Source organism: Sceloporus undulatus, chromosome 5 (genome assembly GCF_019175285.1).
Source record: "Sceloporus undulatus isolate JIND9_A2432 ecotype Alabama chromosome 5, SceUnd_v1.1, whole genome shotgun sequence".
Taxonomy (NCBI): Eukaryota; Metazoa; Chordata; class Lepidosauria; order Squamata; family Phrynosomatidae; genus Sceloporus; species Sceloporus undulatus.
Genome location: NC_056526.1, coordinates 20,479,253 through 20,499,090, shown reverse-complemented (window position 1 = coordinate 20,499,090; position 19,838 = coordinate 20,479,253). Strand labels below are relative to the sequence as shown.

At 42.2% G+C, this 19,838-nt stretch overlaps 1 protein-coding gene across 1 annotated transcript in view; it reads right to left on the bottom strand.

Moving 5' to 3' along the window:
* Window positions 1-9,389, bottom strand: part of LOC121931165 (sodium- and chloride-dependent GABA transporter 2-like) — a 42,584-nt gene extending 33,195 nt beyond the window's left edge. The window contains exons 1-3 of the mRNA XM_042468582.1: window positions 9,277-9,389; window positions 8,158-8,432; window positions 2,463-2,597 (exon numbers count right to left, since the gene is read on the bottom strand). Coding sequence (XP_042324516.1) covers window positions 2,463-2,597; window positions 8,158-8,365 — 343 coding nt within the window. The 5' untranslated portion in view covers window positions 8,366-8,432; window positions 9,277-9,389. The remainder of the gene's footprint in view (window positions 1-2,462; window positions 2,598-8,157; window positions 8,433-9,276) is intronic.
* Between the last annotated feature and the right edge of the window lie 10,449 nt (window positions 9,390-19,838).

The following is a 19,838-nucleotide window of genomic DNA, read 5'->3' as shown; positions in this document are numbered from 1 at the left end:
AAAATATGTATTTTAATTTCTCTGTTTTAGTGATTACTGTACTATTACTATTTTTCATTTAGTTTGCATTGTTTTGTAACTGGTCACTGGAAGGTAAACATGCACTAAATCTGATATTCTGATCACTGAGGCATGCACCTGTGGAAAAAAAATCAGAGGGAAGGAAAATCCAGTTTATTTCTGGGAATATGTGTTTCCCTCAACGTCTAGTTTGATATTCATACATCACAAGAAATGCGAGAAGGGTTGTTCAAAATATGTGATACCTTAAAACCACAAACATAATGTGAATACAGGAAGGTATTAAGCTAAAGCTCTACTAAATGTACCAATTCATGCAGTGTTGACATCTACATGAAGCTACTGGCAATCCCAGCTGAATTTTATGGATACCTTAAAACAGATATGTATTTCCCCATCCTGTCAACAAACACTAACAAATACTGTTAATCACACTTACCTATTATTTTAATTCTTTGTGAGATTTCACTGTAACCATTGTGCAAAGAATGGTAAATCAAGGGGATATTAAGTTGGTCAGAACTCACTTGCTCTGTCTATTTCATTGAAACTAAAGCATAACTGCCTTACTCTGAACCTAGCCCTTTTCACTAAGCTGAAAACTGAGGAATCAGTGGGTTGGTTTAAACCATGCTTTAAATGTTAGTTTAAACCAAATGACTTTTTAAAACTTCTTTTTAAAATTATTATTTATTCATATATATTGACTATTATTACTATTTTCAAAACTTCTTACTAAAACAACAAGGACTATTTAAATTTAAACATTTTAATTTTAACAGCTTAGTGACAGATGTTAACTGTTAGACCAGTATCCAGTATCTGCTGCTTCTTTTTAATCATTTGGAAAAAATTCCACTGACAAATCCTTCACTTTAACATACATTCAGCCAAAACAACTTGCTTTAAAACAGGATTTTTAGAACAATTATTATTTAAGTTAGTGGTGATCACATCTAAACTGCATTTTGCTACTTAATTTTCTGAATTAGCCTTGTATTGGTGTAGTCCTATGCTACGCTACCAACTTGTTGATACAGTTCCCCAAAGACAGCAGTTGGGAAATCCTCCTGTGTAGGGAATTCCCAGTTTTCTTGTTACAAGGAAATTCCCCTGGTATTATTCCACATCCTTGATGCTTGTGGTCTTCATTTGAGGGAGCTGAACCAATGCAGTGATATGAGTGGAAGGAAGGGAGACTTGGGAGCTCAATAGAACACCCCAATAGAGGTAAAAATATGAGAGCAGAAAAGAAGACAGAGCCAAATTCAAGAAATGTGGGGATGAGTTGGAATTAAAGCAATAAAGCAAATAAAGCTAGTTTAAACAAAACAGGGGGTTGTTTTTTGGTTTTGGGCTTTAAATCTGGTTTGTTTCAAACCTTGGAAATCAGTAATTTAGTTTAAAATATCAGAATGCCCCCCCCTTTGCCCACAGATGCATAAATACAGGCTGACCATAACATCATAGCAGAGACAGGTGTCACAGCAATCAGATTTGTCCATCCAGTATCTTCTGTCTCCCTGTGTTAATCTGAAACATTTGGGCTACATATACTTGTTAATAATAAGACAGATGGTGGTAGACATTGAAGGACAATAGTCTGTGAGCGTAAGGAAGTCAGAAGAGCAGGGTTCAGGGTCTCTTTTGAGAGGACAGAACTACATTATGAAAGATGGCAGCTGCATGTCATTCTCCATCCCCACTGTTGCTCCAGTCCTTTCGAAATATTAAGATCAACTTATCCAGTGTCTTGGCATCCTTATGACGAACATTTCCCCCCCACTTTCACCCAGCAGCAGCTAACGAGAGCTTGAAAATATTACTTCTTAGACTATGACAATGGCCATGTTGACTGGGGAGATTGTGAGCATTTCAGTCTAAAAAGTAACTAGTTACTAGTTAGAAGCTCAGTAGCTGTTTGTTCTGTAGAGAACAACTTGGATAATGTGCAACAAAATGGGTGAATGTGGACTTTTGACAATATATGGACCATCTTCTCATGCTAGGCTGGGAAACAGTACCCTGGGAGGAAAGAGTGTAAAGCCCCTAATGCATATTATTCTACCCAAATTGTGACTGGGGTTTTTGCAAATATTACTGAAAAAAACAACTCAGACACACTAAATACTTACATACATTTAATACATGAATTCAAAGACATAGCTGTGTTAGTCTTGGAAATCAGTATGCAAAGGGATCTTACAGCACCTTTCCACTCCATCAAATGCATCTGACGAAGTAGGCTCAAGTCTACGAAAGCTTATCCTATCAACTTCTATCTTTCAGTCAATCTGCAAAATCCCTTTGCATACTTTTAATGCCAGTTTGGTGCTGGAAAAGAGAGAAATGAGTTCACCAGCCTCACCATTGCATATGTCATTTCATAAAGGTCAAGCTTTCAGGATGGAAGATTGGTCCCATCATCATATCTGACTCACCTTCAAAGAGAGGACACAACCTCCTCCAAGATGTCACCCCTCCTTGGCTGGTGTACTGCCCAAGCGCTGTCTCCAGGAAGAATACTGGGATCCCACAGGTGAAAAGAAAGATGAGATAGGGGATGAAGAAGGCACCTACGAGTGCAGAAAGACATGAATGTGTTAGAGTAGGGCAGGAAAGCAGATGAGCTTCCATAGGTTGATGAGCTGCCACCCTCATCGTTCCTTGCTATTGGTTACACTGAGTAGGGATGTTGGGAACTGCAGTCCAACCACATCAGGAAGACCACACTTTCCTTAGCCCAGTGTTATAAGATAAGAATCCATCATGATGAACCCAAAGGGAAGCGGGACTTATAGCACATTCCTATACATGTTCACCCAGAAGAAAATCCCACTGATTTCAGCTGGAAGGTAATTAAATATAGGATTACAGTCTTATTTTATTTACTGCATTGTTGAAAAAGCAAACATGTTTTCTTGGTAGTAATACTATTAATATAGTGTTGGCAAAAAAATTTAACAAGAGACTTAGAAATTCTCCAGCACTAAATCATGTTTGCTTAAGTATATCACCACTAGGAATAATAGTTGATATTTAAATAGTAGTCTCTGCTGTTTAAAGCATTTCTCATAACTTAATAATATTTACAGCCAAAGCCCCCCAACTATCCTTGTCTGACAAAAACAATTCCAAATAATCCTGTCATCACTTTTTGAGCTCCTTTTAAAATGTCCCTATTTCTCTCTCCTCCTCCTCCTCCTCCTACAACAGGAAAATTACATAAAAATAGTCCAAAAGGCAACCAGGAGTGGCATGACATCATTTCCAGTCACTCAAAATGGTGGCTGTGGTGGTACCCTGCGGCCGAGAAGGAGCCCAAACTCAGGTGGTGAGGTCCTCCCTACAGCAAGAGGGAAACCAGCAATGGCAAGACTTTATGGAGAAGTATTTGAATACCACCTCCCTAGACTTCTTGGAATGTAACTATGGGCCTGAGCAGACAGGTCAAAATAAGGCTGCTTTGGGCCACTTTGGAGGTATGCTGTTTAAATGATGCATGGGTCCTAAGGGTTCGAAAGCTGTGCCAAAGCCACACTCAGTCCTAAAGACTGGAGCACAGCTTCTGGCCTCTTAAGATGTCTGTGTCATTTTAACAGCATACCTCCAAAGTGACCTGAGGCAGCTTTATTTTGGCCTGTCTGTTCAGGGCATATGGTACTGTAATTGTGCAGTGTGAATAGACTGTACTTGTTGCAATGAATTGTTGAGTGTGAAGGGAAGTGGGTGGCAGAGGTTGAATATTTGGCTCCCTTCCTCTTAGCAAGTAATAAAGGAGTTTGTCTTGTGAAGTCCAATAGTAGAAAGTGGACCATTATTGTTCTCCTGCATTTCTTTCGGTCCTAGGTCTGTCCCTATCAAATCATTAATCAAATCATTAACATAACAGCATTTTCTGTAAAAAAAATTGCCTTTAGATTTTTTATGTTATGTATGTTTGTGTGTTTGTTATGTTCTCTTTTTTGTGGAATTTTTGTTTATAATATAATAAAAACATTAATATTTTATTTATCATAGCTGCGAGATCCTTTACTGAAGATGTGTTTGTGAGCATTAAGGCTTCAAAGTCTTTCAGTGGTCTATCAAAGAATGTGGTTAATCTTTGGCATAACATGGGATCTAAAAACCCTTTTCTTCAGTGTGAACACAAACAAGGGGAAACTCTTAAAGTTATTTATAAATGGTAGCCAATGCCAATCTACCACATCACAAATCTGTTAAAAGATACATAGGGTATTAATATGTGGTGGGAATATGATTAAGTATATTTGAGGTTTTTACCTCCCACAAAAGTAAACTCTTTCATTTAGACTACAACTGGCATGTTTTACCTATACAGCACCTGCAGGTTTTTCACAGTACAGGTACTTCTTGAGAAAGCCAATGTTCTCTTCTATGAAAGGGGCAATTAGCTTTGCACAGGATAGGGGCAGCCTGGATCTCAAGGAAAGTTATCTTTTTGTTTGTAATGGAGTTGAAATTTTATTACCTGTCTTTTATTGTACCTTCTGAGCAGAGAGTCTCATCTTCTGGCACCATCTCTTGTTTCATTTTGGATTGTCTCATCATAGGGTTTTCAAATTCAAAGTCTTCAGGCATGCTTTACCATTGCTGCCATCTGCACAGTGCTAACAAGTGACCTTGGGCACGTCATACCCTCTCAGCCCCAGGGGAAGCCCATGGGAAACCCTTTCAACAAATCTTACCAAGAAAACCCTGTGATAGGTTCAGTTTAGGGTCATCATATGTTGGAAATAACTTGAAGGTACACAACAACAAATACCAACAAATAAAATAATGAAATACAGTGGATCCTTGTTATACGCTGGGGTTTGGTTCCAAGATCCCCCGTGTATAACAAAATCCGTGTATGCTCAAGTCCCATTAAGTATAATGATATAGCAAAATGGTGTCCCTAATAAAAAATGGAACATCAAGGTAAATTTATACTTTTTTGGAACATTTTCAAACCGTGTATGCTTAAATCCGTGTATAAAAAATCCGTGTATAAGAAGGGCCGACTGTATTAAATACAAATTAGCTAGTCATGGGAGTTTCCAACACACTGATGATAACAAGAATTATTTTGTAAATCCTGAAGGCATACATTTGCAGCTTTCCATGTAAAGATGCATATCTTCCAACTATTCTGATTGGGCAGAGATAGTCCCAATGACTCCTCTCAGGACAGTTGATGGGAATGGATCAGTTGCTAACAGATCTGTACACAAACAGTAATAGTGGTATAACTACAACCCAGGGCAAGACAACATATAACAAAAACTAATAGGGCAGAAGAGATTCTCTTCATCTGTAATACTTCACTTAATTAATTACAGGCAGTGATGAGAGCAGGAGGATAGCTTGTGAAAAATGAGGCTTCTGTCTTCCCTCCCCACTGAAGCTGGAATATATGGCTCAAATATGGCTGGAGTTGTTGGATAAAAGTCCCAATTGGCACCAATTTAATAGTGATGTCACCAGTATTGAGTTATGTCCCTCAATAGGTGCCCATGATACCAGTGAAGCTACCAGTCTCACAGCAAAAAGGCTTTAGGGAAAGAAAATTAGTTTCCAAGAACTTTTGTTAAGATGTTGTTGGTTTTTTTGTGGCTGTTGTTGCTTTGGTTTTGTTGCTAAACATTCGTTTTGCTCACAGCAGGAGCACTTTCTGGGGAATCTGGAAACAATGTGTAATAATGTAGTAATGGTTGTGTGCAATTGTTCCCATGCCACCTGTGGGCTAAATTGCCACACCTCAGGAAAAGGCCCCAGTCTTCTTTATTGGCATTTTAAAAAATCAAGTCAAGGAAATGTCTCCTCTGTCTATAGTTCATCTCCAGCAGCTACACTGAGATAAAAATTACAGCAGGATTTTAAAATCAAAAAAGCTATATAAAATGAATAGCTGTTTTCTTCAGATTAAATAATCCATTGTTTTTGCAGCATTTTAAGAACATGCTTCTTTTAAAATACCTCCCCCCCAAAAAAAAGTTCCAGAGCAGTGATCTGCCACAGTTGCTCCCCCCCCCCATCTCCTAGTGCCAAAAACTACAGAGACCAAATTGGGAATTATTCTCCCTGTTTTGTATTTGATAAGTAGTTTCTTAATCTGACTTTCTGGAAGACTGTAGGAAAAGGGTTAAAGGAACTTGTTACACATACAGTTCTTGGGGAGTAGGTAATGAACTCTGGTCTGAAATCTCTTGGATTTGCCTCACAGGCCCACCTAAACCGCTTTCCCATCCTGACAGCATGAAGGGGATTAACTAGTTAGCTACTCTCATGCCAACTTTTGTTTTGTTTCTCTTCTACTTGAGAATGTTATGCTTGAGGTACAATTAGAGGGGACATTTCTTCCTTTTATTTTTGTGAATCTGAAGTTTTCCTAAACTTGTGCTGAGGTCTCTCTGCTTTTTCAAAACTCGGAAAAGTTCAGGGTTTCCCCCTGACAATAACATCCAAAATCCCCCAACAGGCACAGTCAGTGGCTCTGCTAGATGGGCAAGCAGTGTCTAGGAGCTCTCGCTCTTCAAGAATAATATTCATACCCACCAACTGTCCTGACTTGGTAAGGACAGACCTGAGGAAGCATCTATCATCCCACTTTTTCAGCTGCTTTTAAAACATCCTGGTCTTTCTCACCTCCTCCCATTTTCCCCCATTGTCCTCAGCATATTTCAATAGCTGCAAACATTTCAAAGTGCAAAAGCTGTTTGCACTCAGTTAACTCAGTAGGAGGAGAGAAGGGGGCAAAATCCTGCCCTTCCCATTCAATGGTTAGTAGCTTTCCCCCAAATGCTTCAACAAAGTACTTTGAGATTTTGATCTAGCAGTAACCCTGATAGGAAATTTTTTGCTTTTCCTCCCAAATATTTTCTCAAAACAAATCCAACAAATCTAAAACAAATACTCACCATCACTTCCCAATGCTTCAGTCCATAATCAGAAAACTCTATACATTAGTTATGTTAAGGATTTTTTTAAAAGGAGTTGCGGAGATTACAGTAGGAATGGGAAGCAGGTGGGGTTCGATTGTAGTTCCCATCACTCTTCAAAACTGGCTATGCAACAGGGGCAACTAGTTATTTCTATGCTACTGAGAAAGTGAATCTGCTCTGCATTTTAGTCAAATACTTAAGAGCACTTTAAAGGTGCTAAACCCTATCCTCAATGTAGGTTCTGCAGCTTGGGCAACATACTCAATGTTTGGATTGAAACTCAATGTGGATTCACCTCCCCACTGACATGGAAGCTATCAGCCATCATGGCTATGCTGGCTGTAGCTGATGGGAGTTACAGTCCAACAATCTCTGGAGGGCCACATGTTCTCTATCCCTGAATCACAAACCACCTCCTTCCACAGTTTTCTAGTAATGAATAAATGGCTGATCGTAAGCCTTTCCAGTGTACTGAGGTCACTAAGACAGAATAGAGCATGGATGGCTTAGTGCAAATTCTTCTATTTTGCCATAATCTACCTGATAGGATTGTTGTGAAGGTAAAGAATGATGAACACTGCAAGGAAATTTGAATGTTTGGGGAAAGAACTTTTGCAGGCACTTAACATTCTCCTCCCAAGTAGACAAAACTGCAGAGTGTAAACCTGAGTGTTTCAAGTGCTCTTTGGTTCAATGGGGAAGAGTGTCACTTAATTAAATTAACAAGCTGGAACATGTCCAGAGAAGGATGACCAAGGTGATCAAAGGTTTGGAAATCAAGACTGATGAGGAACAGCTTACATTTAACTTGGAGAAAAGAAGGCTGAAAGGTGACATGACAGCTATCTTTAAATAGCGGAAGGGATGTCATGTAGAAGGTGGAGCAAGCTTGATTTCTGCTGCTCCAGAGACTAGAACATGAACCAAGAGAGATTCCACCTCTTACGAGGAACCTCTTTACTGTGAGAACTGTTTGACAGTGGAATGGACTGCCTGGGAGAAGTGAACTCTCCATCTTTGAAGGTTTTGAAACAGCTTGGATGGACAAATTTCTGGAGTGCTTTAGTTGTGTATTCCTGCACAGCAGTGAGTTGGATTAGATGGCCTGTGTGGCCCCTTCCAACTCCAAGATGCTATGATTCTATGATCCCATGAGTGCCAAGCATTGAAAACAAGGAAGAATTTCACTTACCGCCACCATTCTTGTAACAAAGGTAAGGGAATCGCCAGACATTCCCCAAACCAATGATTTCCCCGGCCACGGACAGCACATATTCTAGTTTGTTGTTCCAATGGCCTCGCTCTAACATTTGATCTGCTGCCTCTTTTTTCTTCTTCTCCCCAGTGGCTTGTGCAGGTATTTCTCCATTGAGAACGGCCCCAGGGACTTGATAATCCATTCCACCTTTAGAAGATCAGTGCCGTGTTTCCCCCCCACTGTTACCACTTGCAACAATCAAAGTCAAGCTGGAAGAGAAGTGAGAGACAAACTCAGGGACACACGCAAAAGTTCACACCACAGTTGCCCTTACTTACAACAGCAGGAGATGTTGACGTTCCTGGTGCACAAGATGTACCCATAGACTTGACTGAGGTAGGAGGTGTTTACTTTGGATTAGAAGAACACTGACAGCTTAATTTTTTAAAGAGAGAGTCATTGCAAAATGTTCTGGTTTCTCACAGAGCATCCTTTCAGCCAGAGTTCACTGATGTTTTGAACGCCACCAGGTATTTTGTTTATTTACTTCCCCCCTCCATTTTAATTTATTTCATTTGTCAAAACAATTCAGTGCAAATACCACAATCCAGCTTCTTTTGAGAACAGGGAGACCAGAAACATGAGCTTCAGTGTGCTTCTCAGGGCTGTGGCTGCTCTACAGCTTGTGGAAATTGTTTTTGGATTACAACTCCCAGAACCCCTGAGATGCTCACCATGGTCTCTGGGAGATTCTGGGAGTTGTAGTCCAAAAGTAGCTTCTCCAAGCTCCATTCCTGTTGCTGGGCTATCTTCTTCCCAGACTTATAGGACCAGCCCATTAATATCCTCATTGCTGCAGCCCCATAGCAAACATTTCTGCAGTGCAGCATCCTATAAAATGCAGATTTTGAAGAATGGCAGTTTCCAGATGTCCCACCCAGCATAGCCAGTGGTGAGGAATACTGGAAACTGCAGTTGAATAACATCTAGAATGCTACACAAGACGCACCTCTACTATATAGTTTGGGACTGAGAGACCTAGTCAACCTGAAAAACTACATGCCCCACCCATATCAGGCTTCCCGTACACTGAGATCATCTTCAGAAACCTACCTCTAGGTGTGTTTCTTGTTTATTTACTTAATAATGTTAAAATATTATATAGAACATCTTTATGCCAAATAACTGGAAATCCACTGCAATAAACAAGTTAAAATTTAAGGCAGGGCAGATGGTGGCACAACAAAAAGCTCTCTCAGCGGTAGCACCCTGAACATGCAACTCTCTCCCAAGGAAGGGTTTAGCATCAGACAATGACTTTTTTAAGACTTCTGGAACAATTTTTATTGCTGCCTTTTATTATATCATTTTAGATATAGTTTTTAATTATGCACCCCTCCCTAACTGAAAGGTTGAAATTTTATGTTACAAGGTACCCCACAGGAGTGGCCTAGATATTCCAAAGGCACAAGATCCTGTCTGATCCTGGAAGCTAAGCAGGGTCAGCTCTGGTTAGTTCTTGAGTGAGAGACTTCCAACAAATATTGGATGTATTCGCTGCCTAAGAAAATCCTATGAAATTCAAGGGGTCACCATAAGTTGACACGCAATTTGAAGGCACATACACACACACACACAAAGAGGAGTGGGAAACTAAACTGTTTGAAGGGTTCAATATAAAACTTTTAAATAAAATGAATAAAACAGTGTGGTTTGTTAATATACTATGAGCCTTTAATACAAGCAAATCACAGCAGTCATTGGAGTAGCACATGTGATAGAATTAGTGACCATATCAAACCATTCATCGACATGATTTTAGCCCACTCCAGATGACTGAAAATGGTGGCAGGGCCATGCCATTGATCCCATCCGCAAGGTTGCATGGATCCTTGATTCTACATGGCAATTGATGTCTGGGGTAATGAACACAGCCTTCCATGGGACCTGGAACCCTAACTGTGCAGCTAGAATGTCAGGCATGCAGTGCTCCTTGGCTCAGACACATAATTCTGACATATGGACATTAGTACCAGGAATCCAGACAGTCCAGTGACTGATAAATCATAATCTTCCTCAGGATTCCCCTCACACATTTAACATGATGAGAGTGATTTGCATCAGTGCATTGCAGTCTGGTAATGTAGTGGGCATAGCTCAGTTACAGTATGCTTGGCTAACCATTGGTGGTGTACTTGCAATCCAGTGAGAAGTATGAAAGGAAAGCAACATGTTGTTAAAATATAGACTGGAGAATTCTGACAGCAATGGGATTTCCTCCCCACAGAGCCTGGAATTAATTCATTAAATTAATCCCTTTCCCATAATTTGTTAAGCAACCACCATCATCACCCACAAAGTTTCATATTCCAATGGACATTCTCACACAGAGACTGCTATATAGGTCTGTCCCTGTGCTTTCCACCCCACCAAATGCATCTGAGAAAGTAGGCTCAAGTCCACAAAACCTCATTCTACCGATTTCTTTCAGTTAGGAGATTATTGCACTCCCTTTCCTCCCAGCCTCAGGATGGGCTGAAGCTTTTGAAAACTTTTTAAAAACAGGTCTATTTGCACATCTCCGGGCTCAGTCCGGAGGCATCGCGTATCTGATCTTGGCATCCCATACACAACCTGTACTTCTCCAGCACTTTTTGAAAGAACGTGAAAGTCCCATTCTTTCTAAAAGTGCTGGAGAAGTATGGGCCGGGTATGCGATGCCTCCAGACTGGGCATGGAGGTGTGCAAAAACACCTGTTTTTAAAAAGTTTTCAAAGGTTTCAGCCAATGCTGAAGATGGGAGGAAAAGCAGTACAATAATCTCCTTAGTCTCAACAGTGCTGCAATGGTCCCTTGGCATACTGATTTTCCAGACTAACACAACTATGTCTTTGAGTTTAATGTCAATTTTTCCAAATATCTTAACTGCTCAGCAACATTAGCTATTTCAATAAAGATTATAATATCACATTATTTTCATGTGCCACTTTTATGCGATAATTCAAAAATATAGCCATGTTAGTGTGTACAATAGTATGTAGAGAGATCTTGTAGTACCTTTGAGATGAACTAAAGAAAGAAGTTGACAGCATGAGCTTTTGTAGACTTAAGTATACTTCCTCAGATGCATTTGGACTATTATGGGATATTTGGGGTGTCAGACATTTTGAACTATGTTTAGTAATTTTAATGTAATTTCAATAATTTTAATTTTTAATTCAACAATAGTACATCACTAGCACATTACTGCTGATTAGCACAGTAAGCTAATTGTGTAAGATACACTGCTTTAAGAAAATATACTGATGCCAACTAATTAATTTTCAAAATAATATTAAAATGTTACTTTAGCACTAATGGTTTCAAGGTTTCCCATTAGTTGTGTGTTCCAAGTTACCATTGAGTTTAAAAAGGCTTACTCTGAGGTAATTCAGTATAAAGTTGTTGTTAATCATCTTCAAGCTTATCCCAACTCATGGCAACCCTGTGGATGAGACACGTACAAGACTTCCTATCCTCCACTGCTCTGCTTAGGTCTTCTCCTGAAGGAGAAGCTGTGTGGGCTCAGGCCCTGCCAGCCAGGTACTCAGTGAAGGACCAGACGAGGTTAGGTGGGGGGGGGGGGGGGGTGTCGCTTTGATCCACAAGAACACCTTGTCTCTTTCCAGGAACCATGTTCGTCAAACTTCCTACGTCGAGTGTATTTACTTGACCCTAAAGGCCAGGGACAGTCTAGGGATTTTGTTGGTGTATCGGCCACCCCGTGCGCTAACAGACTCCCTTAACGAGCTGACACAGTTGGTCTCGGAGCTGATGCTGGAAACACCCAGGCTACTTGTCCTGGGTGACTTCAACATCCCCTTCGCGGCCAACTATGTTCCATCCGGTGCGGCTCGGGAATTCATGGATACCATGACTTCCATGGGCCTGTCTCAACTGGTCTTGGGTCCGACGCATTCTGCGGGTAATAGACTCGATATGGTTTTTTGTACCGACATGGAAAATCCGTGGGTGGAAATATCTAATATTTCCCCCTTGTCATGGACGGATCATTTCCTGGTGGAGGCAAAGATCAAGGCTTCTACCCAGATCCCTCCTGGGGGTGGCGGACCTATTCGAATGGTCCACCCTCGAAGGCTGATGGAACCCAAAAGGTTCCAAGAAGCCTTAGAGGGGAACATGGTTGGAAATGATGGCGACTCTGTTGATGCCCTGACTGGTATCTGGGATACCGGTCTTTCCAGGGCTATACACAGTATCGCTCCCAAGCGCCCTCTCAGACCTGCTTCCAAACGTAAGCCCTGGTATACGGAAGATCTCCGGGCAAGGAAGCGCGTTCTGCGACGGCTAGAGTACCGCTGGCGGAAACACCTTTGCTTAGCCGACAAGGCTCTCCTAGACCACCTTTTGGAGGACTATGGAGAGGCGATACAGGCAGCTAAGAACTCGTTCTATGGTGCTCGTATCGCGTCCGTGGAGTCGCGTCCAGCAGAGTTGTTCAGGGTAGTCAGGGAGCTAACTCAGCTCCCTCCTGCCCTGAACCAGATCCTTGAACCTTCTAAGGCCTGCTGTGACCAATTTAACAACTTCTTCGCAGATAAAACCTCTCGGATAAGCGAAGGTCTTGAAGCCAGCATTAGAGCAGAACCTAGAGCAGAGGTGTCCAGAGCTTCCGTGGACACAGTTAGACTGGATCAGTTTGAGTCTGGATGTGGACAGGATCCTTCGAAGTGTTAGGAAGACAACATGCTCCCTCGATCCCTGTCCCTCATGGCTAGCGGCTCAGGGGGGGCCGGCTGTGACCTCATTGTTACACCGGATCATTAATACATCTTTGAGGGATGGGCAATTTCCATCTAACTTGAAATTGGCCATAGTAAAACCTTTGTTAAACAAGCCCTCCCTCGACCCCCTGTTGCATAACAATTATCGGCCAGTCTCGCTGCTGCCATTTTTGGGGAAGGTGATCGAGAGGGTGGTTGCTCTCCAGCTTCAATCGATCCTGGATGAAACGGATTATCTAGACCCATTTCAAACCGGCTTCCGGGCAGGTTACGGGGTTGAGACTGCCATGGTCGTCTTGGTCGATGATCTCCGTCTGGGCATGGACAGGGGAAGCGTGTCCCTGTTAGTGCTTTTGGACATCTCAGCGGCTTTCGATACCATAGACCATGGTATCCTTCTGGAGCGCCTGGCAGAGGTGGGGATCGGGGGCACTGCGCTCCAGTGGTTCCGATCCTACCTCTCTGGGAGGTTCCAGATGGTGCAGTTGGGGGACATGTGCTCCGATAAGAGGGCCCTTATATCTGGGGTCCCTCAAGGAGCCATTTTGTCCCCCATGCTATTTAACATTTACATGAAACCACTGAGAGAGATAATCCGGAGACATGGGGCGCGGGGTTATCAGTACAGTGATGACACCCAAATAGTTTTCTCTATGCCTCCGACTGATGCAGTGACCGGGGATGGCATCTCTCCTCTCGTGGCTTGTCTGGAGTCGGTAATGGGCTGGATGAGGAAAAACAGACTCAGCCTGAATCCAGAGAAAACGGAAGTACTTGTGATAGGTTCTCCCGGTCCAGGGATGACGGTAATTCCACCTGTCCTGAACGGGGTCACGCTCCCTGTGAAGGACTCGGTACGCAGTTTGGGGGTGCTCCTTGACTCGTCGCTCCACCTTACATCTCAAGTGGATGCGACAGTAAGGAGCACCTGTTATCAGCTTCGGCGGATACGCCAGCTGCGTCCCTACCTGGGCCGGAGGGACCTAGAAACTGTTGTACATGCTCTGGTAACCTCTCGCTTGGATTTCTGCAATGCATTCTACATGGGGCAACCCTTGTATCATACCCGGAAGCTGCAATTAGTGCAGAATATGGCAGCCCGACTGGTCACTAATACATCTAGGGCCAGTCATATAACTCCAGTGCTTAAAGAGCTGCACTGGCTGCCTATTCGCTTCCGGGCGCAATACAAGGTGTTGGTCGTTACCTATAAAGCCCTAAATGGCTTGGGCCCAGGGTATCTGATGGACCGCCTCTCCCCATATAATCCGCCCCGCACCCTCAGATCATCTGGGCAGCAACTTCTAAGAGTTCCGGAGGCCAGGTTAGTTTCTACTTCCAGGAGGGTCTTCACGACCTCGGCCCCCAGCCTCTGGAACTCGCTGCCCATGGAGCTCCACGCAGCCACCTCCCTACCGCAATTTAAGAAGGGGTTGAAAACCTATCTATTCGAGCAAGCCTACCCCTGAATATCTTCCCCCCAGAATGTGTACTCACCTCACCCCCCCTCCCTCTGCCAGTATTAGATGGGCATGAGGCTGTAATGTTTTTAATATGTCTAGGTTTTATTATGATATGGTTTTGTGTATTGTAACTGTATATTGTACTTGCTGGTGTTTATTGTACTGTTAACCTTGTTGTGCACCGCCCTGATTTGTAGAAGGGCGGTATAAAAATAAAATTTTTATTTATTTATTTATTATTATAAATTCATACCTGTGACCTCCTTAATAGAGTCCATCCATCTAACATGTGGCTTTCCTCTCTTTCTACATCCCTTTACCTTCCCTAACATTATTGTCTTTTCTAATGATTCATGCCTTCTCATGACATGGCCAAAGTATGACAGCCTCAATTTAATCATCTTAGGCCCGATTTACACAGGTCTTTGCACCGCCCCATCACGTGCTAGGGGTTGGCCGAGGATGCACCGTCCATATTGGCCTCACCCCTAGTAGGTGACGGGGGTGTCAAAATGGCGGTGCCCTGTATACACAGGCGCCGCCATTTTGACACAACAGATACTTAGCGTCCGCACATCCCAGCGCCTTTGTGATGCCACAAGTGCTCCATTGGCGCCTTGCAGCATCACAAAGGTGCCACAAGAAGAACCCACATTTTGCAGGTTCTCTTTGTTCCACGACGGAGCCACTCGGTTTGTCCGCTGCGGCTCCCTCGCGGAGCAAACCAGGGCGGCAGGAGACCTCCCTTTTTGGGCAGTCTGTATCCCGCCTTAGCTTCCAGAAAGAGTTCAGGCTTGATCTGTTCAAGGGCCCATTTGTTTGTCTTTTTTGCTGTCCATGGAATCCTCAGCCCTGTTCTCCAGCTCCACATCTCAAAAGATTTTCTTCTTATCCGCTTTCTTCACTAGCCAACCTCCATAGGGAATACCATGGCTTCTATGATTCTAACTTTCATACTTAGTTGTATATCTTTACCTTTAGAATCTTTTCTAGTTCTTTCATAACGGCCCTCCTCATTCCCAGTCTTTTTTTTTCTGATTTCCTGACTGCACTCCCTGTTCTGATATATCAACTTACATTACATTAAAATTACATTGCATTAAAAAAAATAACCTATGTTGAAAATTGTCTCTTTGTTTTTTCTGTTGGATCTTCCAAAGTGTCCAGTGCAGAAAGAAGACACTCTAGCTGTTGTTTCACCTGCTGAGCCTTAGAGAAGCCTTCAGAAGGAAGGAACTACAGGAGAGTGAGCCAATCTGGCTGATATCAGATAGAGATAGAGGAAGACATCTGGTTCAGTGTGAGGTAACTGGTTAACATACTGAAAATGTCCCTGGTATGACAAGAGCATGATGCACTGGGAAAAAGAACAGAGTCATATGATAATTTAAAGCATGGGTGAGAATCGTAGTGCTTGTGAGAGGTCCAGTGAAGCACTTTGAACACTCTCACACTGATTCCTCAACCACCATCACCCAAAGAGAGTAGCCAGAAAACAGTTGAAAGTACACTGCAAAATGGTTTTCTTATTTCAGCAGGTCCATACCCCAAAACAGCAGCAACAACACAAAACATGCACACAGGCCTAAATGCAACCAGGAGTGCTGGGATGTCACTCCTAGTTGATCCAAATGGCAGCCATGGTATCATCATGCACCCTTCTTGCCTCCAAAGCATGCCTGTCTTAACTAACAAATTTATTATGGCAGAAGCTTTCCTGGAATACAGTCCACTTAATCAGGATCCAAAAGAATTGCTTTGTTAACAGAACTGCTTGTTGTTGTTGTTGTTGTTATGTACCTTCAAGACATTTCCATCTTATGGTGACCCTATTGCAGGTTTTTCATGGCAAGAATTTTTAAGGGGGAGTTACCTTCTCCTTCCTCTGACGTTGCAAGAATATGACTTCTCAAGGATCACCCAGTGGGTTTTCCATGTTGAAGCAGGGATTCAAACCAGCTATACCACATGGTCAGTCAAACCAGTAGGAAGACTCCATGGAGCAGTCAAGATGCAGGCAGGAAATTCCCCATTGTACCAGAGGTTCAGCTGCTGGTACAATGTTAGATTTAGGCCAGTAGGGTCACAAAGTACTGACAATGGCAATTACATTATTAACTTGCACAAAACTATTGCTGTTGATATCAAGAACATTCTGGCACTAGACAAGCCAGTCAATACATGTAATATGATAAGAAACTCTTATCTCCATGCAGGCCTATATACATACAGTGGGCCCTTGATATCTCCTGAGGTTTGGTTCCAGGACTCCCCATGGATACCAAACTCCATGGAGACTCAAGTCCCATGAAATACAATGGCATAGTCAAATGGTGTCCCTTATATAAAATGACAAAATCAAGGTTTGTTGTTTGGAATACACACACACACTGGAGTATTTTTAGTTGTGGATACTTAAATCCATGGATAAGGAGGGCCAACTGTATATTGATTTGCTTTGTTAAGGCAGGTTACCAGCAATGGCTTTGTGAATGGCTAGTATTAAGAACATAATTGCCACTTTCCTCTTTTAATATCCCTCTGATTTCACTCTCCCTAATCCCACCTCCAGCCATAATATGCTGTACCAATATTTTAAGTTTGAAGATGGTGGTGGATTGCTGTACTGTAGTTAAAAAATCATTGTACAATAAAAGCTCAATTGACAAGGGGAGAAATAGCAAAGATAACTTTGCAGAAATATGGAATCTATATCTCAGGTTTTGGACTTAATAATGCATCAAGGCCACCATCAACTCAGAGAATATTTTGGTTCATTTTTTAAAAAAAATCTCAAGGCTATTTTATATACAGACTGCCATGATGCTAGATAATAGTTATATAAATTACTGTTAATGTTACGAAACTAATTAATAAACAATTGAAATTTGATTATAACACTTTATGCATTATGACATGATAAATTTGTTACTCTTTAAGTTGCACAGGACTCTTCCTTGGCCTAAACTCTCCAGAGAAAATGTACAAAAATTGCCCAAACAAGAAATGAGATGAAGTGGCAACAGAGGCTTGAAAGAGAACAATTTATACTTTTTGAATACTGCCATTCCTACGGTAATTGCTATTTATATTTGGTTAGATTTTACTATCATGCAGAATCTTTAGGATTTTTTTTTAAATGTCATTACAAATTATTGTTGATAAAATACTGAAGTGCTAAAATTAGGTTCTGAAACATGTTGATACAGGCAGAATGCTATAAAAATAATTGATAAGCATTTAAGCAAACGGCTGTTTTTGTTTGCCTGTTTTGAGCTGCCTTGCACATGATTTCCTATGAGATAAGGCAGCTTATAAATTAAAGTCCAATCTAATTTCACAGACTTTGTTCCCCCTGTCTGTAGGGGTGAGGCACGCTGTGAAATAGAAGCAAACACATTGTTAGGTCACAGAGTTGGTTTTCCTAGCCTTTTTGCTTACCACTGGCAGGTATGTCACCCATAACATAAACCAGTACAACAAAAGTTTAGGACTCACTCCACTCCAGTGTGTTAGGATAAGAAATGCTACTGCCTGATGCAAAGGGCAAGAAAACTACCTCTCCTGTTCCATGACCATATGTTGACTGAACTAGGGACTGAACCTCACTGGTGTACTGGATAGACTGTGTGACACACAGCTCTGTCCCCTGCACGAAAGAAAAAAGCCAGGGACTCAGGAGGAACAGCAAGGGGAGAAAGGCTGCCACTGATGACCTCCAGCGTCTACCACCTTAAGCAGTTGCCTCACTCTACCTAATGGTAGGCAGGCAGAGACAGAAACGGGATGCAGCCTGGATGTGTATTCAAATATATAACTTGATTGCACAGTCCCATCAATATTCTCTCCCAGCTAATTGTCCAAGTTCTTCTTCATGGCTAGGTGAAGGGCACATACACACACACACACACTGATGTTGAACTGCAGTTCCCAGCATACCTTACCATTAGCTATGCTGACTAGGGCTGATGGAAGCTGTGGTCCACCAACATCTGAAGGAGTGCACTGTGTCCCTCCTTGCTCTGCTGGTTTGAGTCAGGAAGGGTCATCCTGACATGTTCTCTCGTCCCCTGAAAGCCCACTCCTTGTAAAAAGCTTTGCATCCCTTCACAAATGGGCACACTCGTATAGGGTGAAAACAGCAATGTAATATGACTCTGCTTTTAAATTCACTGCACTAACCAAGCAGTGCCACAATAAAATCCTTCACTGGCAAGGATTCATTTTGGTTATGACAAATAGCTACAAATATTGACCGACAGGAAAAACAGTCCCCAAATTGCTTTCTGCATAATAATCTAGCTAGCTAGAGCAGGAATTTAACTCAAAGGCTGCATCAGCTCCAGGCAAGCACAGCAGAGGGTTCATGGCAGCAGTGTGTGGAGCCATCTCCAGTGGACAGAGCAACCACCAGAACTTTGAAATAATACATAACTAGTTCCTCTTTGGTAATATTGGGGGGGGGCAGAGAGAAATATGTACTGTATTACTAATATATAAGTCTAAAATTTTAGTTTAAAAATTGACCCTGGGTGAACTTATCCTTGAACAGTAAGTTGCACTCTACAGCTTCCGGGGGAACCTTCCAACTCAGTGACTATGGAATTAAACATGAATCATCTATTAGAGGAGGACTGACAATAATGTATCTTTTGAAATATTATGAAGCATTTTAGTTAACACAGATGATGAAGTTTGTTAAATCAGGTAAATCAATGTAAGTACTGTACTTTAACTCTTATTTAAAAAAATGAACCATCCCCTTCTGTGTGTAGAGCTTAGTGCATGCCAGGAGTACCTAAAGGAGGGACCGTCACCTCTACTTTCTCTGCCATGGTGCCACTTCTGACCTTTGTGAAAATGGCAGCAGTGGCAGCTCTTTGGTGCTTCCCCTCAAAGGAGTACCAAGGACAACGTGGTTTTGATGGATTTGAATAAGACATTTGTGTATGTTTGTCAGCATTTCTGGACTAAAATCAGGCCCCTTTTTATCACATTGAAATGAAAAGCTACGATTACTGCTAATGTAGTTGCCATTTTCTTTACTTTGCCTTTTCATCCTTTTTGACATGTGTGTTTTCTTAGACGCCACCCCTCACCGCCTCATGCCTGGTCACCTCCCTGACACATTACACAGCCACCATTTACCAAATGTCCCTCCATAACCATCCAGCCTTTAGGATGAGCACAAACACTGGCGTCACTGGGGGTATGGACCACACCGGGTGACATCCCAGAGGAGGGTGACACCCAGTTGGGCCCTTATCTCCCTTGAATGCAGAAGGGCTGAACACATGCCAATTCCATTTGCTCTATTGTAGGGCTTTCTCCCTGAGGAGGAAGCCCAGAGAAGGAGGGGTGATGTGCACCCCTTCAGCCCCCTCCTGCTGTCTCATTTGCCTGGACTGCCCTGGGCAAGTGGCCAGGT